This window comes from Thalassophryne amazonica, chromosome 2 (genome assembly GCF_902500255.1).
Source record: "Thalassophryne amazonica chromosome 2, fThaAma1.1, whole genome shotgun sequence".
NCBI classification, from domain to species: Eukaryota; Metazoa; Chordata; class Actinopteri; order Batrachoidiformes; family Batrachoididae; genus Thalassophryne; species Thalassophryne amazonica.
Window position 1 is genome coordinate 135,064,842 of NC_047104.1, and position 20,404 is coordinate 135,085,245.

At 40.1% G+C, this 20,404-nt stretch overlaps 1 protein-coding gene across 1 annotated transcript in view; it reads left to right on the top strand.

Moving 5' to 3' along the window:
• Window positions 1-20,404, top strand: part of tp53bp1 (tumor protein p53 binding protein, 1) — an 83,216-nt gene that overhangs the window by 28,480 nt on the left and 34,332 nt on the right. Inside the window, 9 exon segments of the mRNA XM_034194143.1 lie at window positions 1,790-1,981; window positions 2,074-2,140; window positions 6,665-6,754; window positions 10,282-10,549; window positions 17,023-17,091; window positions 17,166-17,318; window positions 17,445-17,665; window positions 17,933-18,103; window positions 18,376-18,396. Of these exon segments, the coding sequence (XP_034050034.1) occupies window positions 1,790-1,981; window positions 2,074-2,140; window positions 6,665-6,754; window positions 10,282-10,549; window positions 17,023-17,091; window positions 17,166-17,318; window positions 17,445-17,665; window positions 17,933-18,103; window positions 18,376-18,396 (1,252 nt within the window).

Consider the following 20,404-nt stretch of genomic DNA (forward strand, 5'->3'; position numbering starts at 1 on the left):
GTTAATAATACTAATAATAATTAATCAATAATAGTAATTAATATTGTTTGATTAATCATTAATTGATTTAGTAATTAATTAGTAATTAAAATAATTTATTAATTTATATAACGCCAAATCACAACTAATCGCCTCAAGGTGCTTCAAAAACATAATTTAAAAGCAGAATAAAATGAAATAAAATTAAAACACACAAAAAATTAAAACATAAATAAGTAAAAGAAGTAAAATAATAAAAAGAATAAAAAAGACACACAATCATAAAATACTAATGATAAAACAGGAAAACAGTTTATTTAAAATAAATAAACATGAAATATATCAGTCTGTGTGCAGTGAATGTATACATTATACAAGTTTCACTTTTTGAATGGAATTACTGAAATAAATCAACTTTTTCATGATATTCTAATTATATATATGACCAGCACCTGTATGTATGTTATGGGCTGCATCTCGTTCTGTTAACCTTATATTTCTTTTTCAAATTCTCCCATTTTTTGCATCCAACCCTATTTCCTTTAGAAATTTCCTTGACAAATAATAGCAGTCTATTAGGACTTCAGTTATGCGTTACACATATACGTGTGTATATATTTTCCAACTTATTCCCACTGATGAAACTTCTCCTCCTTTTCTGCCTGAAAGCTTATTAGGAGACGAGTGTGCTCAGGGCTCCGTTTGTTTACAAAATACACACGTTACAGACCTTGAAATCCAACAGCAGGGATTGATATTATTCAAAGATTTATGAACATACAAATTAACGTGCTTATCCTTTATCATGATTTTCTCCATTGTGAGATATAAAAGTGTCTTATCGTAGCGTTCATGTGTATGTGCATTATAACGCCTCAGTGCATGAGCGAAGTTACGATATTCTTCAGAATGACAATATACCCAACATGCATCCAGCAGCATACATGTTGCTGTCATAGACAACTGCCTGTAAAGTTTTTGTTCAAGTTATAACTTTCTAAACAGTGTAATTTGTAATGAAAGCTGCTTCATTTGTGCGGCTCTTTCGGTGCCATGTTTGTTTTTTCGGAGACAGCAGTAAGCTCCTCCTACCCCTCCACATGGAGTGTGCATCCAGATTCACTCCAAACAGAGGAGTTTGAAGCCCTTCGCCTACCCCTCCACCTCGCTCCAAAAAGAGAATTGAGACACCCCTCCATCTCTCATACGCGCGTAAAACGGGGGGTAAGGGGTAGAATTGAGATTCAGCCTTAAAGATTAGACTGCGTTATGAAACTGGGCCCAGGGCAGTGATTGCACGGATGTTTCTCTTAAGGGAAGATATAAAGGAATGGTCAGAACGTCCATAAAAAGTTGGTTATCTCATCGGATGTCCATCTGCAGACTTGGAATGTAACTCGGTAACGGTGTGTTTATCCACACTGGAATTTTGGTCAATAAAAGTTACTTTATAAACATATTGGACATCCTGGTAGATAGAAGAACAAAGGTTGTTTCAGGCTTTTCAGAACTTTGCAGGCATATCTGAATCCTTTCTGCCGCTATAAATAGGAAGGAAAAAACAGTATCTGACCTGATTTTAATGTAACCAGTCTTTCTCTCCTCACCCAGATGAGCTTGAATAGATCTAATTGAATTTTGTACTTCCTTTATGTGAAATCATAGTCTTGTATTATCACTCTGTTGGCCCTCAAATAATTGATCACATGCTCCCTGGTGAAAATCACTGTTGTTGCACTACAGGTAGAACAAACGGGAATTTTTAACAGTAATTTTAATCCTGGTATGTTTTTGTTTCTCTTTCACCCAGAGATTGCTTCCTTTTCTGAAAAGCCAGACATGTTGGCTGATGTGTCTGCAGATGTGCCAGCAGCAGCCGTTGACATTGTGTCAAGGAAGAGCGGTGACGACGTGGCAGAAAAGAGAGATGAGAAGCTGAGCCTGCGGATGAAGCTGGTGACTCCTGTGGAAGAGGGAAGCTTGGAGCGTTTCAGCCTGCAGAGTGAGTGCTGTGATCCTGCTGTTCACAACATGGAGACAATGAATCTACACATTCTCTTGAATCATTCATTAATGCAATTTTTTCCCCCTCAGAGCCATCATTATCAGATGAGGATGGATCTGTTGTCAAGGTTACCACTGTTTCCAAGGCTCCATCCAGGTAACCTGCATCCCCTGTGTGTGAACACTTTGTCAGCTGAAAGTAAACAGGAAGGTGTTACTGCTGGAGGTGACTGATTTACAGTCACTCCAGTGTTTGTTTCTGACAGACTCAAACATAGACATTTTTTTCTCCCAGCCAAAATGCTTAAACAAGCAGCAGAACTTGGGTTTAGAAATGAAAGAAACTGATAAACTCATTTCTGTCTACGTGGAGCTTCAACCACACCTGCTATTAAGTTCCATCATGCATGTGGAACTAGAAGGGATGGGCTGATTCACTGCATTTTCCAGGGTAAATAGCTCAGAGGCACAATGCATATGTAATTGGTCACCTTTAAATGGTCAAAAAAGTCAGTTGCTTCCATGGTGATTAAAAGTCTCAATTTCAAAAGTAGTAAAGTAACATATTCTTTTGTTCAACAAAAACATTGTTACTCTAAATTCCATAATTTCCGGTTGGCTCTGATATACATCATAAATATTTTGCCTGTGGGAGGTCTACTTTAACCATTAAAGTTAACAAAGGCAATACTTACCCTAACCCACATCGCCGAGTCCAACCTTGAACTCGCTTATGTTAAAAGTTAATCAGGAAAGGCTTAAAAACTAAAGTACAGTTGTATGTAAAAGTTTTGGCACCCCTGATTTCCCTTTATAAATCATTGGTTGTTTGGATCATCAATTTCAGTTAAATATATCCTGTAACAGATAAACACAGTGATATTTGTGAAGTGAAATGAAGTTTATAGGATTTACAGAAAGTGTGCAATAATTCTTTTAACAAAATTAGGCAGGTGTATAAATTTGGGCACCCCAACAGAAAAAAAATACAATATTTAGTAGATCCTCCTTTTGCAGAAATAACAGCCTCTAAATGCTTCCTATAGCTTCCAACAAGAGTCTGGATTCTGGTTGAAGGTATTTTGGACCATTCTTCTTTACAAAACATCTCAGGTTTGTTGGTTTCTGAGCATGCACAGGCCGCTTAAAATCACACCACAAATTTTCAATAATATTCAGATCTGGAGACTGAGATGGCTATTCCAGAACGTTGTACTTGTTCCTCTGCATGAATGCCTTAGTAGATTTTGAGCAGTGTTTAGGGTCGTTGTCTTGTTGAAAGATCCAACCCCGGCGCAACTTCAGCTTTGTCACTGATTCATGAGCATTTTTCTCAAGAATCTGCTGATACAAAGTGATTTTAAGTATTACATGAGAAGTCTGAATCTATACCCTGTGATAACTAAACCTACAAGGGTGACTACACATAGTGAAACTATAATCTATAATTTATTCATGAATATACAGGGTAAATTAATTAGTGGTATTCTTATGACAGATGTAAGTGATCACCTCCCTGTATTTATAATTCATGAAAAACCGTGTTGTGACATTGTGCAAAATAAAACCACTATATTTCTAAGAGATAAATCCAACAAGGCTATAGAGGCCTTCAGAGAAGATCTCAAGAAACTGAACTGGGAAGATGTGTACACAGATAATGTCGATAGTGTTTACAATACTTTCATATCTACATTGACTGATTTCTATGACAAAAATTGTAAAAATAACTCAAATTAGTGCTGATGTTAAGAAAAATACTGTTAGCAATCCATGGATGACTAATGGGCTCAAAAATGCCTGCAGAAAAAAAACGATTTGTATAGATCTTTTCTAAAATTACAAACTGAAGATGCTGAAGTTAGGTATAAAAAATATAAGAACACATTGGTAGGGATTATAAGTCAGCAAAAAAGGATTATTATTGTAAATTATTAGACAAAAATAAAAACGGTATGAAAGACACATGGAATACATTAAATTATTTAATGGAAAAAGGCAGGGTGAAGTCAAGTATTCCAAAATATTTGACAAAGAATAATGTTGGTAATGATAATGAAAATGAAATTGTTAATGAATTTAATGATTATTTTATAAATATTGGTCCTACCTTGTCGCAGCAAATTCCATATGGTAATTTTGATAGAGAAACAGTATTAGATAATGTTAGCAGTGTTTTTCTGGAAGAAGTACAGGTGAATGAAATTTTGACTATTGTCCAGAAATGTGCCAATAAAAAAATCAACTGATTATACAGATATAAATGTCACTGATGAAGCAAATTATAGGTGAAGTTATTGATCCTTTTACATATATCTGTAATTTATCATTTAGTTCAGGAATATTTCTGGATGCCATGAAAACTGCCAAGGTAATCCCACTTTTTAAAAAGGGAACTAAGCATGATTTTTCAAATTACAGACCCATATCATTACTCCCACAACTCTTTAAAATTCTTGAAGTTATTTGTGAATAGGCTGAATACATTTTTAAATAAATACAATATTTTAAGTAACTGTCAACATGGATTTCATTCTAATCATTCAACTGCTACAGCAATTATGGAATTGACTGAGGAAATTTAAAATGCTATGGATAAAAATTATTTTGTAAGTATATTTGTAGATTTACAAAAAGCATTTGATACCTTGGATCACACAATATTGTTGCATAAATTGTATAAATATGGTATAAGAGGTGTGGCACATCAGTGGGTTACCAGCTATTTAACAAATAGAAATCAGTTTGTCGAAGTTAACAACATAAAATTAAAAAAAAAAGTGACATTGTTTGTGGGGTACCTCAAGGATCAGTCCTTGGGCCAATACTTTTTTTGCTTTATGTAAATGATATTGTGTCTGTCTTAAAATTACTTAAGTGTATTCTGTTTGCAGACGATACCACTTTATTTTATTCTGGAGAAAATATAAAAGATGTAATGCAAATAGTAGAGAAAGAATTTGAGAAAACTGTGAAATGGTTTAATGCTAATAGATTAAATATTAGTAAAACTAAGTTTATGGGTTTTTTTTTCTTTTTTTTTAATAAAAAGAAAAATCGATGCATCATTATTGGTTCAAGGATCAGAGAATGAAAGGGTACATAAGATAGTTTTTAGGTGTTATGATCAATGAACATTTGTCATGGAAATTCCACACTGATGATGTCAAAGTAAAGGTATCCCAAATTATAGCTGTGTTACATAAAATTAAAGATTCTCCAAATGAAAGTGCACTGTTTCTATTGTATAATTCATTGATTATTCCATATCTGGCCTATTGTATTGAAGTGTGGGGAAGTGCATGTAAAACCTGTTAATCCCCTTTGCCTCTTACAGAAAAGAGCCATTAGAGTCGGCAATGGAAGTGGACATAGAGATCCAACAAATTCGTTATTTAAAGAATTAGACTTTGAAATTTAATGAATTGGTTGAATACAACATTTTAAGTTATGTATAAAGCTCATAAAAAAATTACCAGACAATTTGCAAAAAAAAAATTGCTAAAAGAGAAAGTAAATATCAACTAAAAGGAACTGAGGTTTTTACCAAACCCAGATTTAGAACAACTTTAAAGGAACGAGTTATTTCAATCAAAGGTGTCAGTTTATGGAACACTCTCGATTGTAAAATTAAAACTTCCAAGTCCATTTATGTATTTAAAAAAAATTCGTAGTCTTCTTTGTTGCAAAAATATAACTCTGTAGAGTACTATTGTTGTTTATTATTATGTATTGTTTTGTTATTATTATTGTTATGATCACTTATTTTATTTATGTTGTAATATTCTGAAACTGATCAGATGTCTGTGTCTTAAAGGGGGCAGATATGATAAGCTGTTCATGCTCTTCATGATGAATGTTGCTGTTGCATTTGTCTTTTAAATTAATTAAATAAATAAATGAAATTAAATAATAAAAGATGGGGGAAGCGATCAGAGTACAGCAGCCAGACGAGCTGTTGCGGTGTTCACTGCACCTCCGTCATTTCAAAACATCAGTAGCAACTCATTGATTATTGCCTTGTTTCTGCTTAAAACGGACGTTTGATTGATTTAAGAGGTTTTACCTTGTCATCTGATGGTTAATAATCCCATTATTCCCTTTGATCGCTTTGGGTGTTGAGACGCTGTGCTGCTGTGGTCCTAAATGATGCATACGCAGTGAAGGCAGGGCGGACCAATTTTTAGGGGGGAACCATTCGGTCTGCGACAATGGTACTCGTTTACAGCTGGGTGGCCTGAGACAATGCAGGTTTGTTATCCAACAAGCTACCTGCTCTACAGGCCAGACCCTATCTACCTACAACTACAACTAATCCAGGTTCCACTGGATTCATGTATTAGGAGCAGGTGTGGATATGAGACAGACTAGCTATTTGGTGGTGATGTTCTAAAAGTCAAATAAAGTTGTCATATGCTGTATTTTGTAAGAATGTGTCTGAAGCAGACACTTCTTCCTTCTCTTTCTGACTCTCTGAACGTGTTGGTTTGAAGTTGTATGTAGCTTGAAATAATCTTGTTTTTGCACTCTTTCATTTCCAAATTATAGGTCTTGTGGTCACCAAGGCCACCACTGCTTTTTTGTTAGCTGCAGTGTGATTATTCAAGTGTTATTGTTCATTTGCCTTTATGCAGATTCAGGGTGTTCACAGATTCTGATTGTCAGTTTTGGGTCTCTGCAGCCCGTCCGTCTTCAGTCGTGTCAGACAGGTGCACAGACAGCAGGAGGAGGAAGACACGCACTTGCCTGAAGACAGCACAGCACCTGCCAGGTAAAGACATCTACACTACTACATGATGTCCACTGGTGCATTGCCATGCGGCGTTTAAGATGTAAGCCAGATGTGACTGTCAGTTTGTGACAGCAAACACCAATGGACATCATGAACATGGCTGTTTTCCACCTACAAGCTTCTGTTTCTGATGGGTCCATTGCAGGTTGTTGTTTGATTTCCTACCCTTAGCTTTGAGTGCTTCCTAGACAAGAAGTTGGATTAAAAGGAAACCATAACTTGAAGTTAAATGGAAACCACTGCTTTCCCCATGGCAATCCTGATTTGCTGTGGGAGCCGAGCTACAGCCTCTGGCAGTGATGAATGAGGCTTATGTGGAAGTGGAATATCTTTGCAGTTCCTCGAATGGGCACTTGAGATTTACTCCAAACCTAAGTCATTCCCCATAGAATGTCATATTTGAGATTTTATTCAAATTTATTGGAATAAAAATCATCCCTGAAATGATATAATAGTACATTTTCCCACTCTAAGTGCTGTAGTACAATCAGAGGGAATTGATTGATGTGTGATGTAAGTTTGGTGGCACTACAAAACATAAATGTGACGTTACTGAGTTTTTATCAAAGCATTTCCTTTTGGCTCCGGTCTCACAGCCAGCTATGCATCAAGATCAATGTAATTCACAAAGAACGCGGGATGTCTCATTTTGTCTGTTTGTCTGTATTACAGTGTTGGGAAAGAGCTGTCATTTCATTTTAAACAGCAGTTCCCTTTGAAGTTATTGATTCCGGAAGTTCGAATCTTTAAATATCTCTCCAACTTGGCAGACAGCAGAAGCATTATGAGGATGCTTAATCAGTCAAGTCCCACAACAACACTTGGAGGATATTATTATTATTATTATTATTATCATCATCGTCATTGTCATTATTTTTCCTTTTCATGAGCAACTTCAGTTTCCGAACTGACAAAGCAGGAGATATTAAGTGGCCAGTCCATGCCAGAGACCCGTCATTGGCTGACTCATGAAAAAGGCACATTAATGAGGAATGATTAAAAAGTGTACGGTGTGAAACAGTGGACAATTCTTGTTTCTTGCCCGCAACAATAGACAAGAGTCCCGGTTACTGAATTTAATCAGCAGAAAGGAGACTTGTGATTGACATCTTTAAATGACTTTGACAGAGTTTGATGAATAAATTGTGGACGGGTCCACAATCAACGTAATTATCATTTTCCCGCTACACACCCTCAAACAACTTAACAGCCCAGTTGCAACGTAATTTTTTTCAAGCAGCAGCGTAACGGACCGTTACTCTGTTATAATGCTAGCGAGAACTAATTGATGCTCAGGTGCTCGTGTGTGCTAAAAATAAACGGTGTGTAGCAGAAAACGTTGAGGGATTTGCTTTCCCTGCAACTGGTCACTGCTTTCTGAGAAGTACTTCCCTCCATATTTTCTGCTCCACATCATGTATTTATAGCATGCACAAGCACCTTTTATGTGCATCCTTGGGTATAATGATTTTTAATTTCTAACTGAGACTTTATTCACATTCTATTTTTTTAATTAAATTCTCACCATGTGATTTGCTGGAAGCTCACGTCTTTAAACCAGGGTACGTATGAACCCTGGTTGCAATGTATTTTCGGAGACACAAATGGGTCTTCTTGGGTAGTGTGTGAGTGAGAGAGGCCTACTTTCTGATTATGAAGGTGGATGGATAGTTATTTTTTGCTTTGTCTGGAGTCTCGTGGGATGTGCACAGTGCGGAAAGTGTAGCTTTGTCTTTCGACCATGAGGTTGTTCTACAAAGTGTCTTCTGCATTTGAATCCTCACTTATATCCAGTGTTTTTATGTGCACCACATAATGAATAAAGCAAACTGTGTGTACATTTAACATTTTAAATGAAATACAGAGTCTATAGCCACACACGCAGCCCCAGTGGCTATTACACATCTTACTGTTAGTTCATGTCACAAACCCTCAACTCCAAGTATAAGAGAGAAGGTGTCGGCAGCAGTCATGCCTAAAGTTTTATCGTCCATATAGTGGCCATTGTAAGACATCTCAATCTGAGTTTATCAGACTTGACTCTAACTTGTGGTGCCACTCATACGAGGTCTGTCAATAAAGTATAGGTCCTTTTTATTTTTTTCAAAAACTATATGGATTTCATTCATATGTTTTTACGTCAGACATGCTTGAACCCTCGTGCGCATGCGTGAGTTTTTCCACGCCTGTCGGTGACGTCATTCGCCTGTGAGCACTCTGTGTGGGAGGAGTCATCCAGCCCCTCGTTGGTATTCCTTTGTCTGAGAAGTTGCTGAGAGACTTGCGCTTTGTTTGATCAAACTTTTTTCTAAACCTGTGAGACACATCGAAGTGGACACGGTTCGAAAAATTAAGCTGGTTTTCAGTGAAAATTTTAACGGCTGATGAGAGATTTTGAGGTGATACTGTCGCTTTAAGGACTTCCCACGGTGTGAGACGTCGTGCAGCGGTCCCAGGCGCCATCGTCTACCTGTTTCAAGCTGAAAACCTCCACATTTCAGGCTCTATTGATCCAGGACGTCGTGAGAGAACAGAGAAGTTTCAGAAGAAGTCGGTTTCAGCATTTTATCCGGATATTCCACTGTTAAAGGAGATTTTTTTTTTAATGAAAGACGTGCAGACGGATTGCAGCGTCGGCTCGCAGCCACCACGACGCTCCGCCACAGGAAAAACACCTCTGTTGGAAGCCTTAAGGACAAGTTGGAACATGTCCAGCTGTTAAACAATTTCTCATATACTCACTCCACTGAAAGCCATCAAAAGCCGCCTGGATTTTACAAATGGTTATCAACACGGAGGTGTTTTCCTGTGCCGCCGCACCGCGTCGGCTGCGTCCCGACGCGCGGACCCGTCCGCACGTCTTTCATTAAAAAAAATCTCCTTTAACAGTGGAATATCCGGATAAAATGCTGAAACCGACTTCTTCTGAAACTTCTCTGTTCTCTCACGACGTCCTGGATCAAAAGAGCCTGAAATGTGGAGGTTTTCAGCTTGAAGCAGGCTGACGACGGCGCCTGAGAGCGCTGCGCGACGTCTCGCACCGTGGGAAGTCCTTAAAGCGACAGTATCACCTCAAAATCTCTCATCAGCCGTTAAAATTTTCACTGAAAACCAGCTTAATTTTTCGAAATGTGTCTCACAGGTTTAGAAAAAATTTTGATCAAACAAAGCGCCAGTCTCTCAGCAACTTCTCAGGCAAAGGAATTCCGACGAGGGGCTGGACGACTCCTCCCACAAGGAGTGCTCACAGGCGAATGACGTCACCGACAGGCGTGGAAAAACTCACGCATGCGCACGAGGGTTCAAGCATGTCTGACGTAAAAACATATGAATGAAAACCATATAGTTTTTGAAAAAAATAAAAAGGACCTATACTTTATTGACAGCCCTCGTACTTCATCCATCAGCTGTTTTTACACTTTGATAAAATGCAAATTTACATGCAATTCGGAGTTTTGTCCAATTTCTCATCCATCACACCTGTACTTTGTTTATAATTTCTGCAGGGATGAACTGTTTCTGTCTCCACAAAGGAGCTCCCAGACGTCTTCACTGGGATGCAAGAGCTTCCCAAACAGCCAATCAGAGCCTTTACAACAGAAAGAAGCTGAGAGTTTACCCACACCTGCTGCTCAGTCTGATGCTCCCATTTCGGAAGAGATTCCAGAGGCACCTGAAGGTCGTGAGCCACCCACCATAAAAGTGACCGACGCCACGCAGAAGGTGGCTTCTCAGGAGACCTCTGACAAAACCATCACCAGTCTGTCCAACCAGGTTTGGTTACCATTCTTCCTTTCCTATAATACTGAAGAGGACCTGTGTGGTTCCTGAAGGGGTTTCTCTGGAGCATTTAAGTATTTTAAATCAATCAATCAATCAATTTTATTTATATAGCACCAAATCACAACAAACATTTGCCCCAAGGCGCTTTATATTGTAAGGCAAGGCCATTCAATAATTACGTAAAAACCCCAACAGTCAAAACGACCCCCTGTGAGCAAGCACTTGGCGACAGTGGGAAGGAAAAACTCCTTTAACAGGAAGAAACCTCCAGCAGAACCAGGCTCAGGGAGGGGCAGTCTTCTGCTGGGACTGGTTGGGGCTGAGGGAGAGAACCAGGAAAAAGACATGCTGTGGAGGGGAGCAGAGATCAATCACTAATGATTAAATGCAGAGTGGTGCATACAGAGCAAAAAGAGAAAGAAACACTCAGTGCATCATGGGAACCCCCCAGCAGTCTAAGTCTATAGCAGCATAACTAAGGGATGGTTCAGGGTCACCTGATCCAGCCCTAACTACAACCCCTGGCAAAAATTATGGAATCACCTGCCTTGGAGGATGTTCATTCAATTGTTTAGTTTTGTAGAAAAAAAGCAGATCACAGACATGACACAAAACTAAAGTCATTTCAAATGGCAACTTTCTGACTTTAAGAAACACTATAAGAAATCAAGAAAAAAAGATCGTGGCAGTCAGTAACGGTTACTTTTTTTAGACCAAGCAGAGGAAAAAAATATGGAATCACTCAATTCATGTCAGATCTGCTCGTTAGTCTGCATCTAAAAAGGAGTGAACACACCTTGGAGAGCTGTTGCACCAAGTGGACTGACATGAATCATGGCTCCAACACGAGATATGTCAATTGAAACAAAGGAGAGGATTATCAAACTCTTAAAAGAGAGTAAATCATCACGCAATGTTGCAAAAGATGTTGGTTGTTCACAGTCAGCTGTGTCTAAACTCTGGACCAAATACAAACAACATGGGAAGGTTGTTAAAGGCAAACATACTGGTAGACCAAGGAAGACATCAAAGCGTCAAGACAGAAAACTTAAAGCAATATGTCTCAAAAATCAAAAAATGTACAACAAAACAAATGAGGAACGAATGGGAGGAAACTGGAGTCAACGTCTGTGACCAAACTGTAAGAAACCGCCTAAAGGAAATGGGATTTACATACAGAAAAGCTAAACGAAAGGCATCATTAACGCCTAAACAGAAAAAAACAATGTTAGAATGGGCTAAGGAAAAGCAGTTGTGGACTGTGGATGACTGGATGAAAGTCATTCAGTGATGAATCTCGAATCTGCATTGGGCAAGGTGATGATGCTGGAACTTTTGTTTGGTGCCTTTCCAATGAGATTTATAAAGATGACTGCCTGAAGAGAACATGTAAATTTCCACAGTCATTGATGATATGGGGCTGCATGTCAGGTAAAGGCACTGGGGAGATGGCTGTCATTACATCATCAATAAATGCACAAGTTTATGTTGATATTTTGGACAATTGAAAGGATGTTTGGGGATGATGAAATCATTTTTCAAGATGATAATGCATCTTGCCATAGAGCAAAAACTGCAAAAACATTCCTTGCAAAAAGACACATAGGGTCAATGTCATGGCATAGGGTCAGTGTCAATGAGCAGATCTGATTTGATGCAGGTGTTAATTTGGGGGATGAAAATTTACAGGGTGATTCCATAATTTTTTCCTCAGAATTGAGTGATTCCATATTTTTTTCCTCTGCTTGGTCTAAAAAAGTAACCGTTACTGACTGCCACAATCTTTTTTTCTTGATTTCTTATAGTGTTTCTTAAAGCCAGAAAGTTGCCATTTGAAATGACTTTAGTTTTGTGTCATGTCTGTGATCTGCTTTTTTTCCTACAAAATTAAACGAATGAACATCCTCTGAGGCCGGTGATTCCATAATTTTTGCCAGGGGTTGTATAAGCTTTAGCAAAAAGCAAAGTTTTAAGCCTAATCTTAAAAGTAGAGAGGGTGTCTGTCTCCCTGATCTGAATTGGGAGCTGGTTCCACAGGAGAGGAGCCTGAAAGCTGAAGGCTCTGCCTCCCATTCTACTCTTACAAACCCTAGGAACTACAAGTAAGCCTGCAGTCTGAGAGTGAAGCGCTCTATTGGGGTGATATGGTACTATGAGGTCCCTAAGATAAGATGGGACCTGATTATTTAAAACCTTATAAGTAAGAAGAAGAATTTTAAATTCTATTCTAGAATTAACAGGAAGCCAATGAAGAGAGGCCAATATGGGTGAGATATGCTCTCTCCTTCTAGTCCCCGTTAGTACTCTAGCTGCAGCATTTTGAATTAACTGAAGGCTTTTCAGGGAACTTTTAGGACAACCTGATAATGAATTACAATAGTCCAGCCTAGAGGAAATAAATGCATGAATTAGTTTTTCAGCATCACTCTGAGACAAGACCTTTCTAATTTTAGAGATATTGCGTAAATGCAAAAAAGCAGTCCTACATATTTGTTTAATATGCGCTTTGAATGACATATCCTGATCAAAAATGACTCCCAAGATTTCTCACAGTATTACTAGAGGTCAGGGTAATGCCATCCAGAGTAAGGATCTGGTTAGACACCATGTTTCTAAGATTTGTGGGGCCAAGTACAATAACTTCAGTTTTATCTGAGTTTAAAAGCAGGAAATTAGAGGTCATCCATGTCTTTATGTCTATAAGACAATCCTGCAGTTTAGCTAATTGGTGTGTGTCCTCTGGCTTCATGGATAGATAAAGCTGGGTATCATTTGCGTAACAAACAATCCATAATTAACCTTAGTCTGTGAAGAAGATTCCCCATTTACATGAACAAATTGTAATCTATTAGATAAATATGATTCAAACCACCGCAGCGCAGTGCCTTTAATACCTATGGCATACTCTAATCTCTGTAATAAAATTTTATGGTCAACAGTATCAAAAGCAGCACTGAGGTCTAACAGAACAAGCACAGAGATGAGTCCACTGTCTGAGGCCATAAGAAGATCATTTGTAACCTTCACTAATGCTGTTTCTGTACTAGGATGAATTCTATAACCTGTCTGAAACTCTTCAAATAGACCATTCCTCTGCAGATGATCAGTTAGCTGTTTTACAACTACCCTTTCAAGTATTTTTGAGAGAAAAGGAAGGTTGGAGATTGGCCTATAATTAGCTAAGATAGCTGGGTCAAGTGATGGCTTTTTAAGTAATGGTTTAATTACTGCCACCTTAAAAGCCTGTGGTACATAGCCAACTAATAAAGATAGATTGATCATATTTAAGATTGAAGCATTAAATAATGGTAGGGCTTCCTTGAGCAGCCTGGTAGGAATGGGGTCTAATAGACATGTTGATGGTTTGGATGAAGTAACTAATGAAAATAACTCAGACAGAACAATCTGAGAGAAAGAGTCTAACCAAATACCGGCATCACTGAAAGCAGCCAAAGATAACGATACATCTTTGGGAGGTTTATGAGTAATTTTTTCTCTAATAGTTAAAATTTTATTAGCAAAGAAAGTCATGAAGTCATTACTAGTTAAAGTTAAAGGAATACTCGGCTCAATAGAGCTCTGACTCTTTGTCAGCCTGGCTACAGTGCTGAAAAGAAACCTGGGGTTGTTCTTATTTTCTTCAATTAGTGATGAGTAGTAAGATGTCCTAGCTTTACGGAGGGCTTTTTTATAGAGCAACAGACTCTTTTTCCAGGCTAAGTGAAGATCTTCTAAATTAGTGAGACGCCATTTCCTCTCCAACTTATGGGTTATCTGCTTTAAGCTGCGAGTTTGTGAGTTATACCACGGAGTCAGGCACTTCTGATTTAAAGCTCTCTTTTTCAGAGGAGCTACAGCATCCAAAGTTGTCTTCAATGAGGATGTAAACTATTGACGAGATACTCTATCTCACTTACAGAGTTTAGGTAGCTACTCTGCACTGTGTTGGTATATGGCATTAGAGAACATAAAGAAGGAATCATATCCTTAAACCTAGTTACAGCGCTTTCTGAAAGACTTCTAGTGTAATGAAACTTATTCCCCACTGCTGGGTAGTCCATCAGAGTAAATGTTATTAAGAAATGATCAGACAGAAGGGAGTTTTCAGGGAATACTGTTAAGTCTTCAATTTCCATACCATAAGTCAGAACAAGATCTAAGATATGATTAAAGTGGTGGGTGGACTCATTTACATTTTGAGCAAAGCCAATTGAGTCTAATAATAGATTAAATGCAGTGTTGAGGCTGTCATTCTCAGCATCTGTGTGGATGTTAAAATCGCCCACTATAATTATCTTATCTGAGCTAAGCACTAAGTCAGACAAAAGGTCTGAAAATTCACAGAGAAACTCACAGTAACGACCAGGTGGACGATAGATAATAACAAATAAAACTGGTTTTTGGGACTTCTAATTTGGATGGACAAGACTAAGAGTCAAGCTTTCAAATGAATTAAAGCTCTGTCTGGGTTTTTGATTAATTAATAAGCTGGAATGGAAGATTGCTGCTAATCCTCCGCCTTGGCCCGTGCTACGAGCATTCTGGCAGTTAGTGTGACTCGGGGGAGTTGACTCATTTAAACTAACATATTCATCCTGCTGTAACCAGGTTTCTGTAAGGCAGAATAAATCAATATGTTGATCAATTATTATATCATTTACTAACAGGGACTTAGGAGAGACCTAGTATTTAATAGACCACATTTAACTGTTTTAGTCTGTGGTGCAGTTGAAGGTGCTATATTTTTTCTTTTTGAATTTTTATGCTTAAATAGATTTTTGCTGGTTATTGGTGGTCTGGGAGCAGGCACCGTCTCTACGGGGATGGGGTAATGAGGGGATGGCAGGGGGAGAGAAGCTGCAGAGAGGTGTGTAAGACTACAACTCTGCTTCCTGGTCCCAACCCTGGATAGTCACGGTTTGGAGGATTTAAGAAAATTGGCCAGATTTCTAGAAATGAGAGCTGCTCCATCCAAAGTGGGATGGATGCCGTCTCTCCTAACAAGACCAGGTTTTCCCCAGAAGCTTTGCCAATTATCTATGAAGCCCACCTCATTTTTTGGACACCACTCAGCCAGCCAGCAATTCAAGGAGAACATGCAGCTAAACATGTCACTCCCGGTCCGATTGGGGAGGGGCCCAGAGAAAACTACAGAGTCCGACATTATTTTTGCAAAGTTACACACCGATTCAATGTTAATTTTAGTGACCTCCGATTGGCGTAACCGGGTGTCATTACTGCCGACGTGAATTACAATCTTACCAAATTTACACTTAGCCTTAGCCAGCAGTTTCAAATTTCCTTCAGTGTCGCCTGCTCTGGCCCTCCGAAGACAATTGACTATGGTTGCTGGTGTCGCTCATTTCACATTTCTCAAAACAGAGTCGACAGTAACCAGAGTTTGATCCTCGGCGGGTGTGTCGTCGAGTGGGGAAAAACGGTTAGAAATGTGAACGGGTTGGCGGTGTACACGGGGCTTCTGTTTAGAACTACGCTTCCTCCTCAGTCACCCAGTCGGCCTGCTTTCCCGGCTGCTCGGGATCTGCCAGAGGGAAACTAACGGCGGCTAAGCTACCGTGGTCCGCACTGACTACAGGGGCCTGGCTAGCTGTAGAATTTTCCACGGTGCGGAGCCAAGTCTCCAATTCACCCAGCCTGGCCTCCAAAGCTACGAATAAGCTACACTTATTACAAGTACCATTACTGCTAAAGGAGGCCGAGGAATAACTAAACAATTCACACCCAGAGCAGAAAAGTGCGGGAGAGACAGGAGAAGCCGCCATGCTAAACCGGCTAAGAGCTAGTAGCTGCGCTAAGCTAGTGGATTCCTAAAAACACACAAAGTGAATAATGTGTAAATAATTTAGAGGTGATTCAGCAGAGGGAGTGCTTTAGTTAAGGCACGTGAAGATTACACTGTGAAACAAATCGTTATCTAGTTAACTAGATCAATCTAACTGCGCAGATTAAACAGCTAACAGATACAGCAAAACACCGCTGTGCTCCGGAACAGGAAGTGATACAATACCGCAGTGAGAGCCAACCACCAGTAGAGGCAAGCAAGAGCCGTCAAAAGCTCGTTTTAAATACAACAAAATTTAAGATGGTGTTTTCCATATCCCTTTTGGCAAAGTGAAATTTCACATCTGCTTTTTCCAGAAAATCCTCCTCTGTGCCACTCAGCTAGGAAGTTGGATAACTGATGATGCAAGAGAATACATCCCCCCCCCCCCCCCCCCCCCATTTTGTCATCATTGTGTTGGCGTACAGCGTCAAACTTACAAATATTGCCACTGTCCAAATGCCTACAGATCTGACCGTATGTGCCTCTGACCCAGTTGTCATAACCTTTATTTAACCAGGTAGAGATCAAAACCTCTTTTACGAAGGTTGACCTGGCCAAGAAAGGCAGTAGCACATGTCATGACAGGTTCTGATGTTGTTAACTGTCTTCTGTGTCACAGCACCCACAAAGGAACATCTCCCAGCAGACCAGCTTAGATGGACCACTTCTGCATTCTCTGGCCGGGATGGTAAGGAGATGTGGCAGAATTACACCTTCTATCAGCGACTCTTGTTTGTGATGCTCTTTCATCTTGTCTTAAAGGGCGAACCAGAGACTCCTTCATCCAGAAGAGCCGCTGGCCCCGCCCATCATAGGCATGTGCGCACCATCCATGAAGTGCGGACCACGATCACACGGATCATTACAGACGTGTACTATGAAGACGGCAAAGAGGTGGACCGCAAAGTCACTGAGGTAACGCAGGTTTTCCATTCCATGGTCTTTGGCTTAGGAAATTTGCTGAATATAGTTTTGATTTCTGTTTTTGTTCCTTGAGTTGTTGGAGGTACAGTGTGTGCCGTTTCCTTATTATATCACCAGGAGACCGAGGAGCCAGTGGTGGAATGTCAGGTGTTAGACAACGACATCTCTCCGTGCCGCACAGGAAGCAGCTCCATGACCTCTGGCGACCTGGGCGACATTAGCTCTCTGTCATCAAAAGCCTCCAGCCTGCAGCACAGCTCTGGAGGAACCAGCAGCAGCACCGCCACTGTTAGGCCAAGCTTCCTCATACCCCCCAGCCGAGGGTCCAAATCGAGCAGGTACCCCCCCCCCCAAAAAAAAAAAACGGCCAATCAGTTTTTCTTTATAATGACAATGCCTTTATCAGTCCCTTTTAACATGTTCCTTTATGAATGATTCAATGATCCCTGCCTACTTCAGGTTAAGTTGCTCTCAGGCATTATTCTAAGGTCACCAGATGCCCCTCATTTCAGTATAAGTGGGGTGGCATTGGAATTTGAGGGTAACCCCAGATCAGTGCCTGTGCAACCTGACCGGCTCCGTTCGTCCCCTCTGTGTGTCTGCAGTCCCAGAAGGGGAGGCGCGCAGCAACAGAGGGGTCACAGGGGGCAAAAGGCAGGGTCAGTGGTCACAAAGGACAGAAGCTATGGCACCTTGGGTTCCAGGACTCTGGTTCCACTGAGTCCCAGAGGAAGAGCTAGAAGGGGCCGACCCCCGTCCCGCTCCTCTCCGTACAGGTGAGTCCTGGCTGAGGCTTACCTTGCACCAAACAATCTACGGAGGAGTCAGAAACAGTAACAGTACAGTAAACTGATTGAACGCACACAATCTGCAGTATCTCAGTAACACTTTGCTTTTCTGTTTTCACTCATCGTCTTGTGCTTCAAGTTCTCAATGAATGTCTGCATATTTTAAGACCATTGAAAAATGTACATGATGCAGGATTACATTATCTCGGTAATGTTTTCTGGTGCTGGAAATCTTGTGCTGTCATGATCAGAGTCTCTGTGCCGACCTTTTCTGGTCACGGGTAGGTCTTCTTGATGTCAGCCACTTCCTCTATCTGTCGATGGTACATCTCATTATTTCATCTATATATATATATATATATATATATATATATATATATATATATATATATATATATATATATATATATATATATATATATATATATATACGAGGTCTATTAGAAAAGTATCCGACCTTATTATTTTTTTCAAAAACCATATGGATTTGAATCACGTGTGATTACATCAGACATGCTTGAACCCTCGTGGGCATGCGAGAGTTTTTTCACGCCTATCGGTTACGTCATTCGCCTGTGGGCAGTCTTTGAGTGAGGAGTCGCCCACCCTCTCCTCGTTTTTTTCCATTGTTTAGGAATGGCTCAGAGACTGCTGCTTTGTTTCATCAAAATTTTTTCAAAACTCTAAGGCACAACTGAGTGGACACCATTCGATAAATTCAGCTGGTTTTCGGTAAAAATTTTAACGGCTGATGAGAGATTTCGGTCTAGTAGTGTCGCCGTAAGGATGGCCCATGGCGCCTGACGGCGATCTGTGCTTCGAGGCGGCAGCGTCTCGCCGTTTCAAGTTGAAAACCTCCACATTTCAGGCTCTGTTGACCCAGGAAGTTGTCAGAGAACTTTCAGAAGAAGTCGGCATGAGGAGTTTATTTGGACATTCCATTGTTAACGGACATTTTGTAATGAAAGAACGTGCGGGCAGAGTCGCATGTCGGGCCGGATCCGACCGCGGGGGGTCGCGACAGGAAAAACACCTCCGTTGGAAACCTTAACGGGCAAGTTGGAACATGCCCAAGCTGTTAAACAATTTCTCAGTTACTCACTTGTTGAAAGCCATCAAAAGCCGTCTGAATTTTACAAATGGTTTTCAACATGGAGGTGTTTTTCCTGTCGCGGCGCACACAGACGACTCGGCGAATTTGCGCGCACGTCTTTCATTAAAAAAATGTCCTTAAACAGTGGAATGTCCGCATAAAGTCCCCATGCCGGCCTCTTCTGAATCTTCTCTGTTCTCTCACGACGTCCTGGGTGAATTAAGCCTTAAATTAGGATGTTTTCAGGTCGAAACAGGCCGACGACGGCGCCTGGAAGCGTTGCAGGACGTCCCGCTCTGTGGGAAGTCCTTAAAGCGACAGAAATACCCCATAATCTCTCATCAGCCGTTAAACTTTTCACCGAAAACCAGCTTAATTTCTCGAATAGTATCCATTCGGATATTCCTCACAGGTCCAGAAAAAATTTTGATAAAGCAGCGCGCGCCGTCTCGAGCAGCGTGTGAAACAAAGGAATTCAGCCGAGAGGGCAGGACCACATCTCACTCAAGGCCTGCCCACAGGGAAATGACGTCATCGACGCGTGAAAAAACTCGCGCATGCGCACGAGGGTTCAAGCATGATTGGTGGAATCGCACGTCATTCAAATCCATATAGTTAAAAAAATAAATAAAAGGGTCGGTTTATTGTCTAATAGACCTCGTATATGTGTGTGTATGTATGTATATATATATATATATATATATATATATACACACACACATAGTGGGGTAAAAAAGTATTTAGTCAGTCCCTGATTGTGCAAGTTCTCCTACTTAGAAAGATGAGAGAGGTCTGTAATTTTAATCATAGGTACACGTCAACTATAAGAGACAAAAGGAGGAAAAAAAAAAAATCCAGGAAATCACATTGTAGCATTTTTAAAGAATTTATTTGTAAATTATGGTGGAAAATAAGTATTTGGTCACCCACAAACGAGCAAGATTTCTGACTCTCACAGCCCTGTAGCGTTTTTCCAGTCGAGAACCATAGCCTCGGATTTGGAGGTGCTGATTTTCATCCCGGACGCTTCACACTCGGCTGCAAACCGCTCCAGTGCACGCTGAAGGTCCTGATTTGACGAAGCCAACAGAACCACATCGTCCACAAACAGCAGAGAAGAGATTCTGTGGTTCCCAAACCGGACCCCCTCTACACCCTGACTGCACCTAGAAATTCTGTCCATTAAGGTAATGAAC